General features: G+C 42.2%; 1 protein-coding gene and 1 long non-coding RNA gene across 6 annotated transcripts in view; one reads left to right on the top strand and one right to left on the bottom strand.

Annotated features, from left to right (window-relative positions):
* The window catches only part of MSRA (methionine sulfoxide reductase A), a 371,087-nt gene extending 370,262 nt beyond the window's left edge, over positions 1 to 825 (bottom strand). For all 5 annotated transcript variants that reach the window (XR_009564424.2, XR_009564425.2, XR_009564422.2 and 2 more), the window contains exon 1: positions 389 to 825. Coding sequence is in view for 2 of the 5 variants with exons in the window: in XM_060301320.2 (XP_060157303.1) it covers positions 389 to 524 (136 nt within the window). In the remaining 3 variants the exon portion in view is untranslated. The remainder of the gene's footprint in view (positions 1 to 388) is intronic.
* Positions 396 to 22,807, top strand: LOC115864951 (uncharacterized). The gene is made up of 4 exons (XR_009564428.1): positions 396 to 530; positions 8,627 to 8,811; positions 19,286 to 19,333; positions 21,337 to 22,807. It is a non-coding gene; the product is annotated as an uncharacterized lncRNA (long non-coding RNA).
* The last annotated feature ends 239 nt before the right edge of the window (positions 22,808 to 23,046 follow it).

Below are 23,046 nucleotides of genomic sequence, written 5' to 3'. Positions count from 1 at the left end.
ACACAACGCCGCAGCACCGCTGCAACTGGCCTGCATCCCAGCGGCCGGTGCCAAAAGGAAAGGGGATGCACACCGTGGGAAAGGGCGAAAATTGGGTCAGTGCTTTTCCCGCCCGAAGTTTGAAGCCGCCGGGGTATTTGCACTGTAGATGAATTATACCACCGTAGTAGGTCCAGTCAACGCGTTTCGCGTTGTTTTAGCTGGTGAGAACCCAAACAAAGAAAGAATAGCTACCCCTGGCCCCCTCCCCTGCCAGCGCCCTCCGCGCCTGCGCAGAACGCCGGCTGCCGACCCTCCCGAGGATGGCCCCCGGCTCCCTTCTGGCGGCCAGAAGATGCGCGTGCGTAGCGGCGACGACCGCGCCCTCTGTGCGTGCCCGCGTCCTTACCCGCTACGGCGATCGCCTCCTTCCGGCCCGGTAGGGCCGCCTGTGGGCTGACGATGTTGGAGGCGGAGTTACCCATTCTCCGGACGGAGAAGAGGCTCTGGAAGAGCTGGTGGGCCGTCCTGGTGGCGGCGAGCATGGGCGGGTGTGTTGCCTAGGGGCCGCCGGGCGGACCGGCGCGGTCGGGAGCCGAGGCGCCGCTGCGGAGTGGGCGGCCGGCGCGGGGCGGCGGGAGCTGGGTGCACTGGCCGGCCGGCGGGCGGGCGGGTCAGCGGGGGCACGTACGCGGCGGGCTGTGCTGCCCCCACCCCGGAATCGAGTGATTACCTCAGCCTCGTGCCGGGCGGGCCGGGACCGAGGGCGTGTTCTCGCCCTGGCGTGAGGCCGGGGCCGGGGAGGCACCTGCGCGTTTTCCTTGCTTCCCTTAGGTGCAAAGTTCCCGGGCGGAAGACAAAGTGTAGTAATGGCGGTACAAAGTACGTGAAGCGGCAGGGGCCAAAAAAATAATGCCCGGCTTTTGACTTTGAAGTTCGTTCGCATTTCACAACCTCCTTAACAATTGCTCGGTGTGCCCAGTAAGCAGTACGACTACCTACCTTACAAACTAGTAACTATATCTGTTTCCACTGGAGCCATTATGATGATAAATTATCAAAAAGATGATTATCCAAAGTGAAAACTAAGCACAATTTTCAAAAAGTTAAGAATAGGAAAGATAATTAAATATAATGTTTTATATACACATATTTATATGCACACACATAGAAATAATATACTGATAAACACAAGGGGGAAAAATAGGAACAAGGCACTGATACCCCATTAACGCAGTTCGGGTGAACTTAAGCGTTCTCTTGGATCATTCTTGGCTCTCAAATCATGGGACGTAACATTTGCTCCTGTGACAGATTTTCAACCCCAAAAATAAGGTGGGTGGAGGCAGATGGGTGACTTGGGAGTTGCATATGTGAAATTTTGGTTTTACACGAATGTTCTGCCAAAGTGGGCGGATAGTCTCATGAAGGAAGGAACTTCAGATTAGCACCCAGAGAAATGAGAAGGCTTTGAGCCAACCTCCCCAGTGGATTTAGTTACCTCTCTATCTTGTTTAGTTACCTCTTTGTGTTCATGTGGTCTGGACTGTAACCTGAGGACAGGAGGATTAGACCTACTGTATTGTAGAATATGGCCAGACAGGTAACATTAAAACTCGGTCAAAGTGTTTGTTTTGTAATACGGGCTCTGTCTGTGTAGTGTGCCTCGGTTTTTACTTCCGATTTATTTGGTTTTGCCAGGAGATTATACGAAGTAGGTTCTACAGGCCTTTCCTGAAAGCTTTACAAGGTGTCCCTTCTAGGTCGTAAGATCATTCTTCTGTCAAAGGAAATAGTCTGTTTTCTTTTTCTATGTTTTGTGGTTGATTGTATGAAATTAAGAACTGAAGAATTTGGGGACTTCCCCAGCAGTCCAGTGGTTAAGACCCCGCACTTCCACTGCAGTAGGCGCCGGTTCCATCCCTGGTCCAGGAACTAAGATCCCATGTGGCACGCACATACATACACACACACACACACACACACACACACACACACACAAAACCGAAGAATTTTTCATGTCAAGGAGAAGTACTTACGTAATGTTAAGAAACCTCAACAAAGCTACAGTATGTATACGTGTAGTATGTAGTACACGTATAATAATGCATACACCTCCCCTTGCACACCCACTGAAGAAAGACTAGAAAAAAATTGAAAAACTGTTTGCAGTTTTGTTGTTCATGGTAATGGTTGACAGGTTTTCACTTTCTTTAAACTTCTGGTTTGAAATGGTACATATTGTTACAGTGTTCTCAAGTATTCCCCTGGCTGTGATACTTTTATTATTATAATTTTTTTTTAATTTTTAAAAGAAAAAAATACCTTTTTTCATAAAACAGGGGTTTCTTATCTCATTTACCAGAATAGTTGAGAGAAAAGTTACACTGAGGTTGGTTGCTTGGTTGGCTGGTTGGTTGGTTTAGGAGAGAATTAATATTCCTGCCTTCAATGATGCCATTTTCATCACTTAAGTTTTCGATTTCTTCAGAATCTCCTAAACCCTTCTGAGCTTCTCCACACTGAGAGAGTCTTTTTTTGTCCATATTCCCCATTGGGCACACACTGCTTTGAAGTGTTATTTTTGTGATTATGCTCTGGTTTTCCAACAAATTCTAACAATGTATGTTCTTTAGGATGCAGTCTAAGCATCCTCTTTGGTATAACAAATACCCAAAATACATCAGTTTAAACAAAATAGAAGTTTATTTCTTCTATTATGTAACGATCCAGAAATAGAGCACTGAGCAGGACCATGTCTTTTCTTCCGTAATATCTCACACTATATTGGCTCAAATTAAGTGTACAGTGATTATGTATTTGGTTAAGTTGGGTCAAAACGTTGACTTAGAATAGCAAAAGTTTCTTTTCCGTGTGTTCAGGAATGGCTCTGCCTTGCCCCTTGTAGAAAGGAATATTTAATACTCTTTTCCAAAACTAGGCCTAGCTTTTTGTTGGAATACAGCTTAGGTTGCTGTAACCCAAAGGTATTATATTTGAAACAAGATAGTTTTTGTTTTGGTTTTTTCTCTCGTGTACTGGTCCAGGACTAGGAGGGCAGCACTGCTATCCACATACATAACCACCATCCCAGAACCTGGCAGCGCATCTGTATCTTAGCCCAGCAAAAAGGCAGAAAGGAAAGGGGTGCACATCTCAGTACTCCTAGGAGTGTGTCCCAGAGGTAGCACATGTCATTTCTCCTCATTCCATTGACCTGGTTAGACACACAGCCACATCTAACTGTTGGGAAGGTGGGAGGTAGAGTTCTCTAGCTGGGCAGCCACAGATCCAGCTAACACTAGGCAGTTCTAGTAACAAAGGAAGAAGGTAAGAACGTACTTTGGTGGACAACTCTTATAGTCCATTCCTCTGGCCATCGAGATATCCGTATGTGTGTATATATGTATATGTATATGTGTATATATGTGTGTGCATATATATATATATGAATATATCCCCTTATTCTAACGTATAGGACACACCCTATTTTAAAGTTCCAAGCACATGAACCAGTGACCGATAAACTAAAAAAATGAGGTGTCTCTTCCCTCCTCCCACTCTCTCCCCCACACACCTGGTGTACAATGATGAAGCAGGATATTAAAATCAATTTGGAAAAAGAATGCGGGGTGGGGGGGGAAGAGTAGTCACTGGTCCACAGTCTAATCAAATGTTGCAAAAGGGAAACTTCGAAGACTGCCTAGATGGTGGAGGTCGGGAGTGTGGATGGTGGTGGATGGGAAAATAGAGGAGGTGACATGGAGTAAGTAGTCTGGGGACTTTGACATCTAAGGTGAGAACCTCCCTCCCACTTGATTCACTCTGTCTATACCAACTGGAATGCCTGCCTGATTCTCTCTGGTTTTCCGACCTTATTCTTCATTCAATTCAAGACTCATCTTGTCTGTGCAACCTTCCCTGATTGCACAAGAAAACACGGTTATTCATTGAGCCTAGGTTGCCCCATAGCACTCACCACTTGCATCACTCAGGTAGCACATAGTCTGTACTACCTTGCGTTGTTAGTTATCTGAAAAGATATACTAATTATTATGGAGGTTTAAAATACGTCCACAAATTGTTTTTTTCTTTTATAGATCTTTATTGGAGTATAATTGCTTCACAATACTGTGTTAGTTTCTGCTGTATACCAAAGTGAATCAGCCCTATGCATACATATGTCCCCATATCCCCTCCCTCTTGAGCCTCCCTCCCACCCTCCCTATCCCACCCCTCTAGGTTTTCACAAAGCACCGAGCTGATCTCCCTGTGCTACGCAGCTGCTTCCCACTAGCTATCTATTTTACATTTGGTAGTATATATATGTCCATGCCCCTCTCTCATGTCGTCCCAGCTTACCCTTCCCCCTCCCCGTGTCCTCAAGTCCATTCTCTACGTCTGCATCTTTATTCCAGTCCTGCCACTAGGTTCATCATAACCTTTTTTTTTTTTTTAGATTCCATATATATGTGTTAGCATACAGTATTTGTTTTTCACTTTCTGACTTACTTCACTCTGTATGACAGACTCTAGATCCATCCACCTCACTACAAATAGTTCAATTTTGTTTCTTTTTATGGCTGAGTAATAGTCCATTGTATATCTGTGCCACATCTTCTTTATCCATTCATCTGTCGATGGACACTTAGGTTGCTTCCATGTCCTAGCTATTGTAAATAGTGCTGCAATGAACATTGTGGTATATGTGTCTTTTTGAATTACGGTTTTCTCAGGGTATATGCCCAATAGTGGGATTGAGTATGATGCTTGCTGTGGGTTTGTCATATATGGCCTTTATTATGTTGAGGTAGTTTCCCTCTATGCCCATTTTCTGGAGATTTTTTATCATAAGTGGATGTGGAATTTTCTTAAAAGCTTTTTCTTCATCTATTGAGATGATCATACGGTTTTTATTCCTTAATTTGTTAATATGGTGTATCACATTGACTTGCGTATATTGAAGAATCCTTGTGTACCTGGGATAAATCCCACTTGATCATGGTGTATGATCCCTTTAATGTGTTGTTGGATTCTGTTTGCTAGTATTTTGTTCAGGATTTTTGCATCTATGTTCATCAGTGATATTGGTCTATAATTTTCTTTTTTTGTGATATCTTTTTCTGGTTTTGGTATCTGGGTGATGGTAGCTTTGTAGAATGAATTTGGGAGTGTTTCTCCCTCTGCAATATTTTGGAAGAGTTTGAGAAGGATCGGTGTTAGCTCTTCTGTAAATGATTGATAGAATTCACCTGTGAAGCCATCTGATCCTGGACTTCTGTTTGTTGGAAGATTTTTAATTATGGCTTCAATTTCATTACTTGTGATAGTAGGTCTGTTTATATTTTCTAATTCTCCCTGGTTCAGTCTTGGAAAATTATACCTTTCCAAGAATTTGTCCGTTTCTTCATGGTTGTCCATTTTATTGGCATATAGTTGTTTGTAGTAGTCTCTTATAATCCTTTGTATTTCTGCAGTGTCAGTTGTGATTTTTCATTTCTAATTTTATTGATTTGCATCCTGTCCCTTTTTTTCTTGATGAGTCTGGCTAAGGGTTTATCAATTTTGTTTATCTTCTCAAAGAACCAGCTTTTAGCTTTATTGAGCCTTGCTATTGTTTTCTTTGTTTCTATTTCATTTATTTCTGCTCTGATTTTTATGATTTCTTTCCTTCTACTGACTTTGGGTTTTCTTTGTTCTTCTTTCTCTAGTTTTTTAAAGTGTAGGGTTAGATTGCTTATTTTAGATTTTTCTTGTTTCTTGAGGTGAGATTGAATTGCTATAAACTTCCCTCTCAGAACTGCTTTTGCTGCATCCCATAGGTTTTGGGTCGTCCTGTTTTCATTGTCATTTGTTTCTATGTATTTTTTTACTTCTTCTTTGACTTCTTCAGTGATCTCTTGGTTATTTAATAGTGCACTGTTTAGCCTCCATGTATTTGTGTTTTTTACATTTTTTTTCCTGTAATTGATTTCCAATCTCATAGCATTGTGGTCAGAAAAGATGCTTGATACGATATCAATTTTCTTAAATTTTCCGAGGTTGATCATAAGTGGGTGTTGAAGATGTGATCCAAGATGTGACCCAAGATGTGATCTATCCTGGAGAATGTTCCCTGTGCACTTGAGAAGAAAGTGTATTCTGCACTTTTGGGTGGAATGTTCTGTAAATATCAATTAAATCTGTCTGGTCTATTGTGTCATTTAAAGCTGTGTTTCCTTATTTATTTTCTGTTTGGATGATCTGTCCATTGGTGTAAGTGGCATCTTAAAGTCCCCTACTATTATCGTGTTACTGTCGATTTCTCCTTTCATGGTTTTTAGCATTTGCCTTATGTATTGTGTGCATAAACATAATTGTTATATATTCTTCTTGGATTGATCCTTTGATCATTATGTAATGTCCTTTTTTGTCTCTTATAATAGCCTTTATTTTAAAGTCTATTTTATCAGATAGGAGTATTGCTACTCCAGCTTTCTTTTGATTACCACTTGCATGGAACATCTTTTTCCATCTCTTCACCTTCAGTCTTTATGTGTCCCTAGGTCTGAAGTGGGTCTCTTGTAGACAGCAAATATATGGGTCTTGTTTTTGTATCCATTCAGCCAATCTGTGTCTTTTGGTGGGAGCATTTAGTCCATTTACATTTAAGGTAACTATTGATATGTGTGTTCCTATTCCCATTTTCTTGATTGTTTTGGGTTTGTTATTGTAGGTCTTTTTCTTCCCTTGTGTTTCCCGCCTAGAGAAGTTTCTTTAGCATTTGTTGTAAAGCTGGTTTGGTGGTGCTGAATTCTCTTAGCTTTTGCTTGTCTGAAAAGCTTTTGATTTCTTTGTCGAATCTGAATGAGATCCTTGCTGGGTAGAGTAATCTTGGTTGTAGGTTTTTCCCTTTCATCACTTTAAGTATATCCTGCCACTCCCTTCTGGCCTGCAGAGTTTCTGCTGAAAAATCAGCTGATAACCTTATGGGGATTCCTTTATATGTTATTTTTTGTTTTTCCCTTGCTGATTTTAATATTTTTTCTTTGAATTTAATTTTTGTTAGTTTGATTAACATGTGTCTTGGTGTGGTTTTCCCTAGGGTGTATCCTGTATGGGACTCTCTGTGCTTCCTGGACTTGGGTGACTATTTCCTTTCCCATGTTAGGGAAGTTTTCAACTGTAATCTCTTCAAATATTTTCTCAGACCCTTTCTTTTTCTCTTCTTCTTCTGGAACCCCAATAATTTGAATGTTTGGTGCATTTAGTATTGCCCCAGAGGTCTCTGAGATTGTCTTCAATTCTTTTCATTCTTTTTTCTTTATCCTGCTCCTTGGCAGTTATTTCCACCATTCTGTCCTCCAGCTCACTTATGCGTTCTTTTGCTTCAATTATTCTGTTATTGATTCCTTCTAGAGTATTTTTCATTTCAGTTATTGTGTTGTTCATCTCTGTTTGTTCTTTAGTTCTAGATCTTTGTTAAACATTTCTTGTATTTTCTCAATCAGTGCTTCCATTCTGTTTCCAAGATTCCAGATCATCTTTACTATCATTACTCCGAATTCTTTTTCATGTAGATTGCCTATTTCCTCTTCATTTATTTGGTCTTGTAGCTTTTTACCTTTCTCCTTCATCTGTGACATATTTTTTTGCCGTCTTTTTTTTTTTTTTTTTTATGAGTGGGATTGTGTTCCTGTCTTACTGGTTGTTTGGCCTGAAGCGTCCAACACTGGAGTTTGTAGGCTGTTGGCTAGATCTGGGTCTTGGTGCTGAGATGAGGATCTCCGTGAGATGAATATTCCCTGGGGTCTGAGGTTCTCTGTTAGTCCAGTGGTTCCGACACGGAGCTCCCACCGCGGGAGCTTCGGCCCGACTCCCAGCTTGTGAACCAAGATCCTACAAGCCGCATGGGGTGGCAGAAAAAAAAGAGAGAACAATACTGAAGTAAAAAATAAAATTAGACTAGGAAACTAACAGATATGTTAGAAAGAACATAAAAATTAAAATAGAGATGAATCAACAATGGGAAGGTACAAGAGTACCACCACAGTAAAAAAGAGGAGGAGGGGAAAGAGAAAGGAAAAAAAAAAAAAAAAAAACGGGGAAAAGGCCTCGGCTGGGGGGCGGGGCCTAAGCATGGGCGAGGTTTGGGCAGTGGGCGGGGCCAATGCTCAGGACCCACAGGGCTGGAAAAGGCCCTGGGGGCTGGGGGGCTGTGGGGCTTAGGCTCAAGGGACAGAAGAGCCCCAGGCGTGCCCCCCACTCCTGTTCTCAGAGGGCAGGGGACCTCACCTGGGAGCCCAGTAGGCTTCCTGGGCTCCAGTGGGTGGGGCACTTGCCCTCCGCTCCTCTCCTGCTCCTTCCAGACGGCCCCTCCTGCCTGCCTCTCCTGATTTCCCCGGCCTCAGGGGTGCCAATCCTGTCTGGCCTCCACTTCTCCTCTCCCCTCTGTCCCCCCATATCCTACCAGTTCACTTGGGGGTTCCTCCCGTCTCCTTGGGCGTCAGGGTCCCCCATCAGCAGCCGGCAGGCGCCCTAGTTCCCGGGAGATGCTACCTGGTGTCTTCCCACACTGCCATCTTGACTCCGCCCTCCCACAAATTCTTTTAAAGGTCCAGTTTCCCTCCCTTGACATTTTCATTGGACTTAATGTTTGTTTCTATAGAATAAGACAGAAGTGATGGTGTGTGACCTCTGAGACTAAGCCATAGAAGGCAAGGCAGCTTCCTTCTTGCTCACTTTTGGATCACTCCCTCTGGGGGAAGCAAGCTGTCACATCATGAAGATTCTCAATCAGCCCAATGGAGAAGCCCACATGGTGAGGAAAGGAGGTCTCCTGCCAAGGGCCAGGTGAGTAAGCAATCTTAGAAGCAGATTCTCCAGACCCAATAAAGCTTTCAGGTGTTATCTTGTCTGCAACCTTATAAGAGGCTCTGAGCCAGAGCCACCCAGCTAATCTGCCTCCAAATTCCTGACCCACAGAAACCACTAGACAAAAAAATACTTGATGTTTCTTTTAAAGTGTTTTTAAAATTCATGGTGAGATAAGGAGACAATATTCTTGAAAACAGGGCTTATCAGAATTGAAAGGATTTTCTTGGAACTCCCACAACTGATTTTACATAATAAGAACCAAAGCTAGAGGACTGGCGTTAAAATAAACCCTAGACTAGAAAGGGTAAAGGCCATGACTTAAGAGATGAGAAAGAAGATCAAACGTCTTTATCTTATTCTCCCACCCTGGGATGAATTTGGGGATGGACTCTTAGAAACCTCCAAATGGACTGGGGAAGAATCTGAAGATTTGGGAGCCAGTGCTTCACTTCCTGGGGCATATCCTAGGACAGTGAACCATCGGGGCATGAAGAAAACAGTCTTGGGACTTCCCTGGTGGTCCAGTGGCTGGGACTCCACACTCCCAATGCAGGGAGCCCTGGAAATATATATATATATATATATATATATATATATATCAATCACTGGAGTAGACTGGAACAATGTGTTTGGTTTTTTTTTTTATCCCTGCGGTACGCGGGCCTCTCACTGTTGTGGCCTCTCCCGTTGCGGAGCACAGGCTCCGGACGCGCAGGCTCAGCAGCCATGGCTCACCGGCCCAGCCGCTCCGCGGCATGTGGGATCTTCCTGGACCGGGGCACGAACCCGTGTCCCCTGCATTGGCAGGCGGACTCTCAACCACTGCGCCACTAGGGAAGCCCGAACAATGTGGTTTTTAATGACTTAGACTAGATTAGAAATATCAGAGTGCATCCACAAGTAGGAAGGATCTACATAATTGGGGGAATTTTTTATTTCTCTTACATACACGTGTGTGTTGTACATACACCGTGTCTAAACTTAAAATAAATTTCTTAGTGTAGCTCCTGGTCAAAAGAAGTTTGAAAGCCATGGTCTAAAAAGCCTATAAATTCTCGAAGGCTCTTGCATTCAGCAAGGCATGCAATGCTGTGTGTGTGTGCAGAGGAGCAGTGACTGAGGGCAGGGCCAAGGCTGGCAGACCAGAGGGCAGCCTCACAGGATCCTGCACAATTGTGTTGGGTGTGGGGAAAGAAGAAGGGCATTGCCAGGTCTCCCATGAGGGGTGGGGATGTGGAAGGACAGAGAGAACCCATGACCCTGATAAAGCCTGGAGTTAGAGTAAGGAGACCCAAGTGCTGCAACGTGTGACCAGGTGCAACAGCAAGGTCCTCAGTTATTGGGCGCAGGAGCCAGCCTAATGCCCGAAGGATGGACAGGAAGAGCTGTGTCTCAGCTGAGCCGGAGCCAGGTGGCCCGGAGTCCAAGCTACACCAATGCACATGCTCAGGACAGGTGCCAAGGCTGAGAGACACCTCAGTGGGAGACCACAAGACCAGGAGCACACGCAGCTCTTCCAGTTACAGATAGCACCTTGAAAGGAGTAGGGAAGGCCCTAGAGAGAATCCCAAAAGACTGACCAGTTACCCGAATAGGCTATTTAAAACTGATAGACGCCAAGAAGACACTTTGATTTGTCAAGATCAAGTGTTTTCCTCCATCATTAGAAACGATAAGAGCAAGATGAGATCAGTTATAGAAAACAGGGCAGTTAACATTTTCTGTACATCTGAGTCATTGTTTAAATTTTGGCCTCATTACACAGGGTTTATCAAAGCATGCAGAGAGGTAAGCTGCCCTGCCTAGGAGTAGGGATGCTACCTGCTTCCTGGGATATCATGTACACAAATGAAACCTTGTACGGTACCAATCTAATACTAAATGGCAAAATACAAGAAAAACGATAGTGTCTTTAAGTTTTTCATAAGCAACATATATTCAATTTGAAAAGCTATCTTTTATTCCACAATAACATATTCTGACTTTTCTGGTGTCGAAATGTCCTTCCTTCTCATATTCATATGGTGGTGATGAGATGGTAGTTGTTCCTCTAAGGCCCTCATCTGGCAGAATCGAACGTGGAAAAGCAAAATATTTGGTCCAATCCTGCTGACCCTTGAAATCCAAGCACCACTGAGGTAATGTGTGTGATAGCTCCTGACACGGAGCAGTGACTCCATCAGTAGACGTTCCCATCCTCCCCCCAGCCGTTACCACCCCCGTTGCATAAAGATCAGCCCCTAATAAGTAGTTTTGCTCTTTTTCCCGTGGGCTCCATCTTGTCCTCCCCTCTCAGCTTTCCTAACCACACATTGTTCCAAGCTGCCTCTCCCCAGGTAGACTATAAAGAGTGAAAGACATGATTTAAGGCAGGAGAGAGCAGGCCACGCATCCTCTTCCCTCCCCCCACCCTCGGATGCACGTGGGGATGGGGGTCTTAGAAACATCCTCACGGACTGGGGAAGAATCTGAGGATTTAGAGACTAGTGCTCAACAAAGAGGAGGGCAAGCCAAGGTGTCTCTCCAGAGAATTTATCAGATTGTGCCACCCCTCAATTTCTAAGCTCCATCCTAATAGTAAATTGTATACATCACTGATAAAATGAGCCTAATTACATACTGAAAACTTTAATAAACTTAGCAACTTCAGTGCCAAGTTATTTTGCTAATTAATTTTCTTTCATAAAACTATGTGTCAGGGTTACTAAAAAAAAAAACACTAAGGAAGAAAAACATACTCTCTGAAAATTCAGATAATATATGAAGACATTTTCAGGTAGTAGGAATTGGGAAATGACTTGTTATATAAGGTAGGGGTATGACATTTAGCCAAGTTATTGAGAACATACCTGCTTCTCAGTTACATATGTTAAATGATTTTTTTTTTTGATGTATTGCTTTAAATGTGCTTTCTGCAATGCCCCTACATGCAGATTCTGCTGAAACCCTCCCTTGTTTAGTAAATACCATTGAACTCACACCATATGCAAGACACCAACCGGGTGGTGCATACGGAAGAGTCCAGCCTTTCAGGGGCTCCAAGGGCCTCAGTGCAGTAGGGAGACATCCCAGCCCTGGCACCAAACGGCAGACCAGGGGTGCTCACTCTACTCCACAGCAGAGCCCTGGACACAAAGGGCTGAGGGGCTTTTCGAGAAGGACAACAGATCCTCAACCTCTAGGGTTGCAGGTCGTGGATATGGGGGGCCATGCTCCAGGACTGAAAAAAGAGCTGTCACAGGTGTGGAAAATGAACTCAAGGATAAATGATGCAAAGGGTGAGGCTTTGTCCCCTCCAAGAGGCATATCAGCTCTGTCTCCATTCTTTATCAAACCTTGAATAACTGCAGGGACGTCCCGGTGGACTCAAACTGAAATAAGGCTTTTTTGGTCTTTTTATAAAAATCCACTTAAGTAGGCAGAGACACCCTTATAAATGAATAATAGAGAGCTTAATACGCCCCTTTACACTGGCAGAGTTAAAACCACATGGCCTTATTTATGGTCTATCTATAGAAGATTCAGAGCTGTCTTAAGTATGCTAATTTACTGCAGAGATTATTTTACTGAGTTTTAAGAGGAAAAATAGTAATAACATTAATAACAGTATGGTCATCCCCGCCTTATTCGCAGTTTCACTTTCCAAGGTTTCAATTTCCTGAAGTCAATTGCGCTCTGAAAATATTAAATGGAAAATTCCAGAAATAAACAATTCATACATTTTAAATTTTGTGCTGTACTGAGTAGCACGATGAACTCTCTCGCCATCCCTCTCCATCCCCCAGGGATGTGTATCATCACTTTGTCCAGCGTATCCCATCCGTTAGTTACTTAGTAGCCGACTCCGTTATTAGATCAACTGTCAAGGTATCTCAGTGCTTGAGTTCAAGTAACCCTTATTTTACTTAATAATGGCCCCAAAGGGCAAGACTAGTGATGTTGGCAATTCACATATGCCAAAGAGAAACCATAAAGTACTTCCTTTAAGTGAAAAGGTGAAAGTTCTCGACTTAACAAAGAAAGGAAAAAACTCGTATGCTGAGGTTGCAAAGATCTTCGGGAAGAACGAATCTTCTGCCCGTAAAATTGTGAAGAAGGAAAAAGAAAGTCCTGCTAGTTTTGCTGTCGCACCTCAAGCCACAAAAGTCACAGCCACAGTAAGTGATAATCCCCAGGCCACGCTCTCCTTCTGACCCTTCTCCTGCTAGCTGGAACGCAGGTGTGAGAGGCAGCCTGGAGTAACCACTGAAAACCAAGTGATGGATGCCACATTGTGAGAGTAATAGAGTGACCAGGTGGAGTGACCCTAGGTCCCCGGCATCATGAAGCTGCCATTTCACCTCTAGATGGCTTATTCATAGGCTAGTACATGAGCGAGAAATGAACTTTGATTTTATTTAAGCTGCTACGGTTTTGAATAGCTTAGCGGTTCTCAAACTTCAACATATACCAGAATCACCTGGAGGGCTTGTTAAAACACAGCCTGCTGTCCCCACCCCGAATGTCGGGCTCAGTAATTTGGGAGAGGCCTGAGACTTAGCATTTTTAATAAATTCTCAGGGAATGCTGACACTGTTGGTCCAGGCACCAAACTTGGAGCACCACTGATCTGGCCAATACGTACACCCATTGTCCTAGCCCTCCATAAACACGCCTCTTGTGTTTGAAATCTAACATTTTCAACTGCTTTCACCCACTTCAGGTAGCACACTGAATCCCAAACTAAAACTAAGCTCAGTGTTAATTTGTCTACAGCTATCAGTGCTGAATCTAAAGAGGTTTGGAACATACCAGAAATCATGCAGAGAGCAGGAAATATGGTGTATCCAATGGCATCTGAATTCGTTGGACCCTCAAAATCTGGATTCTGGAATCGAGATAATTCAAAACTTCTCTTTGTAATAATCCATCATTCTTAGGAATTATAACTGGATCTTTAAAAACGTTAATCCGCGTGTGTTTGTTGTATGTCAAATTAAATTAAGCCCTAATTTTCAGTAGTTCATCTTCCTACACCAAGCACATCTTGAAAAGGATCAAAAGCTGCAGAGGGGGTGAAGCACGTGAAGCAACAGCTCAATGTTTGAAGATGGAAATGATTCCCATGGGGGAATCGTAAACTTTCGAGTGGCATCAGTGCTGAGCAGACAGCACAGGCAGTAACAATCTGAATGCTTGGAAACCAGAAAGCGTCAAAGATGCTGTAAGAGAATAAGCAGGGAACCTTCAGGTGTGTAACTCACACTTCCCCAAACCATGATGGCCTTTGAGAGCATCCACTAAGCAGTAACTTTGAGCTTTTTCCCTGGCAGGGTCCCAGGTGATTTGTGAGTTCACCTCAGCAGCCACTGGTGTGCCCCCTTCTGCCACCACAGATGCCACTCTCCTGCTGCCACCATCAGGGCATCTGACACTGCCAACCCTATGCAGCTGCCACTCCCCAGGGCTCAGGGGTCACCTCGTTTTAATTAGATTACCCTACGGGTAACCTGATGCCCTTCATCTCTGAACCGTCGCCATCCCCCCCCACCCCACCCCCGGCCTTTAAGGATCAGAACCCTCAAGTTGGGTCAGAGAACAATTCAGGGACAGGGTTCAGTACTACACAGACTTCGGCATATAAGAAGTAGTAAGTACTTAATAAATGTTCATTTTCACTCTCGCCTTCAGCCAACAATTCACCAATGTCCCAAACCAATACACTTCCAGCACTTTCCTACCTCTTCATGAGTACCCTGCCCACCTTGGACACAAGGTAGGGCAGCCTTTGACAATCTTTTCTCAGTCTTCCTGGGGTCGACCCACAGGCCAGGTTAGTTTCCCCAAGGAATGATCTCATATCACCACAAATCTTTCCTCCATATAATTTAAATATAATTGGGGATAATAATAGTAGTACCTAACTCACAGGTTTTTTAAATTTTGTTTTTGTTTTTTCTTTGTGATGATTAAATAAGTTAATACAGGAAAAGTGGCTGAAATCATGTCTGACACATAAGAAGACCTGAGTAAATATTAGCTATGATTATTATACACGGTTATTTGGGTGACTGTTGGAAAATTGTCCTCCTCCACTAGGGCTGCGAGCTCTAGGAAGGCAGCGATTGTGTCCATTTTTTGCTTTTTGTTGTATCCTAGTACCTGTCAAGGTCACAGTCAGCATTCAGCCAATGTTGGCTGAATGAATGCATGAATCAAGCATAGCATCTCTTGAACCAACTGCGTAATTCCCTCCAGAAGTCCCTCCTTACCACTTCTCCTCGATGTCTGATGGGTCCTGATTGCAAATAGGACTTATCTCTTATTTTGTTATCTAAGTGTTCCCAGTTAGTAGATAAATTATACCGCTTCATACACACACACACACATGCATGCATACACACACACATCAGAGTCACCCAAAGGATGCAGGTAGAATTTTTTTGTATGTTTGCTTGCTTGTTTTAACAGCTTTACCATGGAATAGTTGATATCCAAAAGCTGCACGTATTTAATGGATAAATTTGATGAGTTTGGACCCATGCAAACAGCCATAAAACCAGCAGCACAATCAAGGTAACAGACATTTCCATCACCTCCAAAAATTTCTGATGTCTCTTTGTTTTGTCTTGTTTTGTTTTGTTTTGTTTTTGTGTGGTAAGAACACATGAGACACACCCTCAATAAATTTCTAAGTGCACAATACCATCTTTAGCCCTAGGCGTTATGTTGTACAGATTTCTAGAACTTATTCCTGTTGCATAACCGAAAGTTTACACACATTGAACACCTCATTACCCCACCTCTCAACCCCTGGAAACCAGCATTCTGTTCTCTGCTTCTATGAGTTTGACTGTTTTAGGTACCTCATATAAATGGAATCGTGCAGTATTTGTCTTTCTATGACTGACTTATTTAACTTAGCATATTGTCCTCCAGGCTCATCCATGTTGTAGTAAATGAAAGGATTTCTCTCTCTTTAAAGGCTGGATAACATTCCATTGTGTGTATATGCCCTATCTTCTTTATCCATTCATCCACTGGGGGAAACCTCGGTTGTTTCTGTGTCCTGGCTATTGTGAATAGCCAGGATATCTCTTTGGGATGTTTTTTGTTAAGACTTACTTTTTAAAGAGCAGTTGAAGTTTACAACAAAATTGAGAGGTACAGAGATTCCCCATACACCCTCTGTTTCCACACAAGCATAGACTACTCCCCTATTATCAACATCACTCCACAATGGTACATTCATTTACCAAGGATTTTTACATTAGCACCTCATAATCACACAAAGTCCATAGTTCACCTTAGGGTTCACTCTTGGTGTTGTACAGTCTATGGATTTGGACAAATGTATAATGACATATAACTATGACTACAATATCACACACAGTATTTTCACTGCCCTAAAAATCCTCTGTGCTCTGCCTACTTACCTCCCCCAACCCTGACCCTCCAGAAGGTTTTTTAAGGATACTGTAATTTATCAACATTATCTTTTCTTCTCTAAGTGCTTGCTAAGATTATATGACCATTAAACAAGATAATCCAAGTGAAAGTACCTAATATAGTGCCTAATGCCTAATAGCTATTATTATTATTTGTCTTTGTTATGGGACATGACGAGCCCTGAGGCCTGGACTGCCATTGGAGAGACAATAAACATTTGAAGATTAAATGAATAAATAGCCAAGTGAATGAGTACAAAAGAGGAGTACTGCATTATAATCCTAGTTTTGGATTAACTAGTTCTGTGGCCTTTGACTAGTTATATAATGTCTCTTAGTTTTTGTCATCCGTGAAGTTGAAGGGGGAGGGGAGAGAAGTTACAACTTCTCGGAATCAAGTTCTTTTAGGATTGGAGACTGGGAAAAAGGAAGGGGGAAACGGGACACACTTTCCTCAAGTGGACTGCACTGTGTTTATCCTGAGGTTTCTCTACTGGTTTCTCAGGTTCACGCCCACTGGCATAGAAGCCACTGGGGAGCAGTGTCACTCAGACACTCCGATTAAATGCTCAAGTGAGCATCTTCACGGCATGGAATTTTGCGTGGGAGCTCCGTGGCCAGGAAATGCTCTCCAGCTCTTGGCCTGGAGGTACAGTCCTCGATGTGTGGCTGCTAGGACTCCCTAGCCACTAGGAAACCCTCTTGGGTGTTGTAGAGACAAGTTGAATCAAGCTAAGCTGCCTTCCAAGCTGTCCTTTAGTCCCATAAGAGCTCATCCATTCTCTCCTTGCCAAACAGAGGGACCACTCCTCTCTCACCTCTGCCGTCTCTCCATTCTCCTTTTCCCTGCTAGGAAAAGTACAAGGCACATCTACAAGGACAGGGTGTTAGCATCATTTCCCCGGGGGAAAGTGCTGATACTCCTTTTAGCTTTGGAGGGAGGGATAGTGGAGTCCTCCCCAAGGGGCAGACGTTTCTAGACTCTGATGCATCTCCCTCACCCTCTATCAGCCTTTTGCTTATATACACTGGAAAGGTTTGGTCATCCTTAATAAGCTCTGGATGAGCAGTTAGACCCCAACTGTTTGAAGATCTCTTTCCTCCATAGGGTCTTGATGGCTCTCTGTCCTAAGCTTTGGGTCCTGTTTGCCAGCTCCAGGGAAACAAGTGAGATTTCCCTCAACATCCAGTTACATATATGTCATATTTAGAGTCATAGGAAAAAAGAACAAAAGAAAATACAGGCATACCTCATTTTACTGTCTTCCCCTTTATTGTACTTTGCAGATACTGCCTTTTTTTCACAGATCGAAGGTTTGTGACATCATGCATCCAACAGCATTTGCTCCACTTCGTATCTCTGTGTCGCACTTTGGTAATTCTCACAATATTTAAAATTTTTTATTATTATATTTGTCCTGGTGATCTGTGATCAGTGATCTTTATTGTAATTGTTTTGGGGCACCATGAACTGCGCCCATATAAGACGGCAACTTAATCGATTATTGAAATGACCACGAAGGATTTAACATATGACATAAACTTAGTTGATAAGGCAGCGGCAGGGTTGGAGAGGATTGACTCCAGTTTTGAAAGTTCTACTGTGGGTAAAATGCTATCAAACAGCAGTGCACACTACAGAGAAATCGTTTGTGAAAGGAAGAGTCAATCAATGTGGCAATTCATTGCTCTATTATTTCATGAAATCGCCACGACCACCCAGCCTTCGGCAGCCACCACCCTGATCAGTCAGCAGCATCAGCAGCAGTCAGCAGACAAGACCTTCCACCAGCAAAAAGATATCAATTCACTAAAGGCTCAGATAATATTTAGAATTTTTTGCAATTTTTTTTGCATGATTTCTTTTATATAATATATCCAGAATAGGCAAAACAGAGATTTGGGAAAACAGATTTGGGAAAACAGAGACAGAAAGCAGATTACAGTTGATCAGGGATGGGGGTAGAGGAGAATGGGGAGTGACTACTTAATGAGTACAGGGTGTTTTATTTTTTATTCGGGTATAGTTATATTTTTAATTAAGATACGTACACTGCTTTTTTAGACATAATGCTCTTGCACACTCAGTAGACTACAATATTGTGTAAATATAACTTTTATATGCACTGGGAAACCAAAACATTCATGCAACTCATTTTATTGTGATATCTGCTTTATTGGGTGGTCTGAACCCCACCCGCAGTATCTCCGAGGTGTGCCTGTAACCCAAATGCCAACAGCGGTTTTCTCTCTGTAATCGGACTGTGGGTAATTTTTCTTTTTTCTTTTATACTTTTCTATCTTTAAATTTTCTAGACTGTACATGTATCACTTTTTTAATCAGAAAGTAAACAGTTTATTTAACACAAAATGATTACAGCAAAGATAAATTATAGATTGGTAAAAAGAAAAGGTAAGTGAACTATCTTAGCCAGTTCAATTTTTTTCTTTTAATCTCAAATACTGTGTTACCTCTTAAGTTAGATTTTTATCTCCTTTGGTTTATTCTACCATTGGTATACATCCTCCCAGATCTTTTTATATATAGGTTTATATTTAACTTACTTCATTAAAATGTTTCAATCTACTCTAACAATTTCAACTCTGGTTCTCATATACAAATACCATATAAAATACACTTTGAGTTAGAAATACTGTGGTCATCTAAAGTTTTGCTTTGCTTTGTTTTCATTTGTCTTTTACCTATTCTGCCTACAGATAATATGCAAAAATTTTCTAGGTCACAATTATTTTCTGCCAGCATTTCTCCTTGAAACTGCAGCACTAGTGTACACAAGGAGAAAAAGACATCCATTTCTACTTCTAGTCTCCTGCACATTTTCCATCTTGAGTAAGCTGTGCTTTCTGTGTCATATGCTTCAATAAGCCTCTCAGAAGGTGTAATGGGGACTTAGGCACTCAATAAATATTTGTGGAATTAAATTTCAGTAACTATTCTGTAATTCTTAAAGCATGTAGACGCTGGAAGGATGATACACGGTTTGGTGTTTTTCATTCTGCAGGTTGCAAAGCCTCTACAAACCCATTTCTGAAGTCAGGTGGTGACACTGGTAAGTGAGGGTTTGTGGGTTATTCGGGGTTCACTACAGAGAGCCTTTTGAGCTCCCTCCAATCATGCTTTACTTCTCGGTCCTAGATTTCTCCGCTAAAATCTCAATTGGAAATAAACTCATTTCCTTAAGCCATCTGGTGGCTTTCACTTGTAACTACAACATCAACTAATGGCCCAAAAGACGCGAGCACTATTTTCTTCTTGTGTCTCTTCTGAGATGTTATGATGACGTGATACCTAAGTAATGTGTAGGTGTTAAAAACCCAAGAGAAATTGTCATGATTTTCACCTCAGGGACACATTAATATCAAGAGCAACGTAATGAAGGCTATGGGTGATGGAGTAAGAGAAACTATATTATTTTATTACAGTTGTATAATAAGACAAGGCTTATTGAGCACCCACCATGTGCCAGGCAGTGTTCATAGGCTAGAAAAACCAATGCAATTCCCGTATTCTCAGGGAATACAGGCAAACTGATATGGGAACAAATACAAAGTCTAAGTGTTATAGTAGCTGTGCTGAGTTGGAGACAGGAAGACCCTCCCTGGGCTCCTTTATCCCACCCCACACTGGACACCAGGAAATGGGCACTATTCCCTCCCGGAATACACAAAATACCAAAAAATAAAGTCAAAGTTCATTTTGGAATCAACTCAAAATAATGATTAACAAAATAATGCAGCTGTAAGTGTGTTATGTAACTTTGTCTCCTACCTTTTGCAAAACCCAACAATATTCATATCTTTGGGTCATGCATGACCCTTAAGGCCATGTTGCCCCAAGGTGGATCACAGTAGGGACATGGGGACACCAGGGTTGGTAAATAAATTTTCAGGTGCTCATTTAACTTAGCCAAAGACCACCTCCACTGCCAGCCTTCCGTAGGACAGCAAAGAGGAGACAGAGTCTGCTTTACAGGGTGCAAGCGTGCCCCCTCTAGCTCCATCTCATTAGTCTCAAACAGAAAAGTGTTATTGGAGCACCTTCTGCCCTGGAAGGTTCCTGAGAGGTTGTGAAGTTGGGACAATGTGGAAGAGCGGATGGCAATTTTCAGATCACAAGGCCAAGACCATTTCGTTTAATGGGGACCTATGCCACAGTGCAACGTATTAAAACACAAGTCATATTTGGGGATCTGCAGGTAATTCGGGATGGCCAGAGAGGACGTTGTGAACAGAGAGTGTTGAAAGCTGCAGCTCGGTCAGTAAGCAAGCGCAGGCTCCCGAGGGTGGCACAGCACATGCTCAAGAGGGAAGAGATATGGGAACATATGTATATGGATAACTGATTCACTTTGTTATAAAGCAGAAACTAACACACCACTGTAAAGAAATTATACCCCAATAAAGATGTTAAAAAAAAAAAAGAGATGGGCCTTTTCCCTCACTTTGTCAGGTTGAAAGGACACACGATGAGAATTAGAAGGCCAGTTAGGTGGCATTTAATATACTCCAGGCAAGACATGATGATGGTTTCCAGATGAAGTTAGTGGCAATACAGGTGGAGAAGTGGAGATGGATTTGAGAAAATCTTTAACAGGTAGAATAAACAGGTCTTTGTGACTTGGATATAAGGGATTAGATATATAAAGGAATTTAGGATGATTCCCAGATTTCTGGCTTATGAACTGATGTCCCATAGGCAGCAGGAGGTACAGATCTGAAATACGATGAGACATCAGGGCTGGAGATATCAATGTGGAACCGATCAGCATCAGTGCCATGGGAAAGGAAGAGCTTATCCCTGACCAAGGATAATCTTGCCCTTGTATCTATCTGTAAATTCCTATTACCTTTCCACATTCTACCCAAACTTCACAGCCTCTCAGGAACCTTCTCAGACCTTCCTAGGCAGAAAGTGCTCCTATAATATTTTGTTGTTCGGGGGTAATGAGATAGAGCCCGGCCAAGATATTGTGATAACCACCTCGGAAGAGGTGTGATAAGTAAATGTCAAATGAATAAATATGCATTCTTACATACACCTGATTATGTACAGATCAGCTGGCAGGCTGAATAGGAGGAAGCCAGCCTAGCGTTTTCTGCAGAACAGCGCCTGGAAATGACATTGGGGTCCAGTGACTGGTGGGAGACCCAGAGCGAGGTGAAGATCTGGATTCAGGAAGATGTTATGGATAGTTCTAAAAATAAATATTTCCACCAAGCGTATGTCCGGCTGCATTAATATCCTACACCAGAAGTCAGAGTGCTGAGTCACTCTTGGCCAGGGCAAGCTGTCACTTCTTAACTTCACCCTTGTTCGGAGCACTGAACCCCGGACCCGACCAGCACGACGAGACGGAACGTGAGGAGGGATGAGAGTGGCCAGTATGGAGCTATGAAAAATGCACCTCTGTCTTTTCCTGGCTACCTCAGACTGAGGGGAAATTCCAACCAAGGTCACTCCTGGGAAATATCAACCTTATTCATCTACTGGAACTTTAAATTAAAAAGCTACCTAATTCTTTGAGGGGAGAGGATTGTTTCCCTTCTATCAATAAGTCAATTTTCCCCTCTCATTTTCCATCTTATATATTTGAAAAGAAACTCATTCCAGTTAATATGAAAATGAGTAGCCAGAAATTATGAAGGATACTTATGGATGCAGCTCTTGTGATTCACCAAGTCTGTCTGTTAATCTAGGTATCAACAATACACTTATTTTTCAATCATTTAAATGCTCTCAGTATACATCTGCTCTTGCAACCAATCGGAACATCTTTGCATTATAAGGAATGCACTAATGGAAAGATACTAAGCCCCTTCATTAACATTAAAAGGTCCATGTCACTTTCAGGCAATCAGTAGAGACCATCCTAAAGGGAAGGATGATGTCCACACAAGGATAGTATTGGAATGAATTTGACCCTTGTGGGAAAAACCCTCAGCCCAACCAGAACAGGCTATTGTTCAGTTTTCCCTTATTGAAATGTTCAAAAGTAAAAAAATATATACCTATTTCCCCACATTTCTGCTCAAACATTTATTATTGTCTTTATTAAACCCTGCATGGTCAGATAAACAAAAAATAGAGATTTCTCCATGAGACCAAGCACTTTCTATAAAATATTTTGACATTTAATAAGGTAAGTATTCCTTTTTTATTATTCTTTTTCAAAATTATTTTGGTTCTTCTCCCTATTCATTCTTGTTGTCAGATTTTTGAATAAGTTTGTCAATTGCTCCCCCAAATCCTTCAGGGTTTTGATTGAAATCTTTTTATTTTTATGTCATAACCTGGTGAAAACAAACATCTTCAGTCTTCCTATCCATGAAAGTGATAGGTCTCTCCATTTCTTCTTTTTTCTTTTCCTGCCTCAGTGAATTACAGCATTTTCTGTATGTGGGTCTATTAAGTTCATTCACTGTTATTTTGCGACAGCTTTGCTGCACTTAAAATGTGTCCAAAAGTGCAAGCCAGAGTGATACTTAAAGAACTGAAGTATTTCTATTATGGTATTTTAAGAAATCACAGAAAATAGAGAAAAATGTAGGGGTTCATCTTTTCTTATGAAGAAACAACTCATTTTATAAATTATATTTTTGTTGCTTTATGGAAATACTTACAAAATCACAGTGTGACTGCAGCCAAGATGCTTTTTGAAGAGCCCAGGATGTCAGATCAATCTACTTTCTTCTGGAGCAGGATAGCTGACTTTCAGATGAGAGTAAAGAATTATATGTGAAGCATCTGAATTTGGGGAAGTCT

This window comes from Globicephala melas, chromosome 6 (genome assembly GCF_963455315.2).
Source record: "Globicephala melas chromosome 6, mGloMel1.2, whole genome shotgun sequence".
In the NCBI taxonomy this organism is placed as follows: Eukaryota; Metazoa; Chordata; class Mammalia; order Artiodactyla; family Delphinidae; genus Globicephala; species Globicephala melas.
The sequence above is the reverse complement of the archived record's forward strand: the minus strand, read 5'-3'. Positions and strand labels throughout refer to the sequence as shown.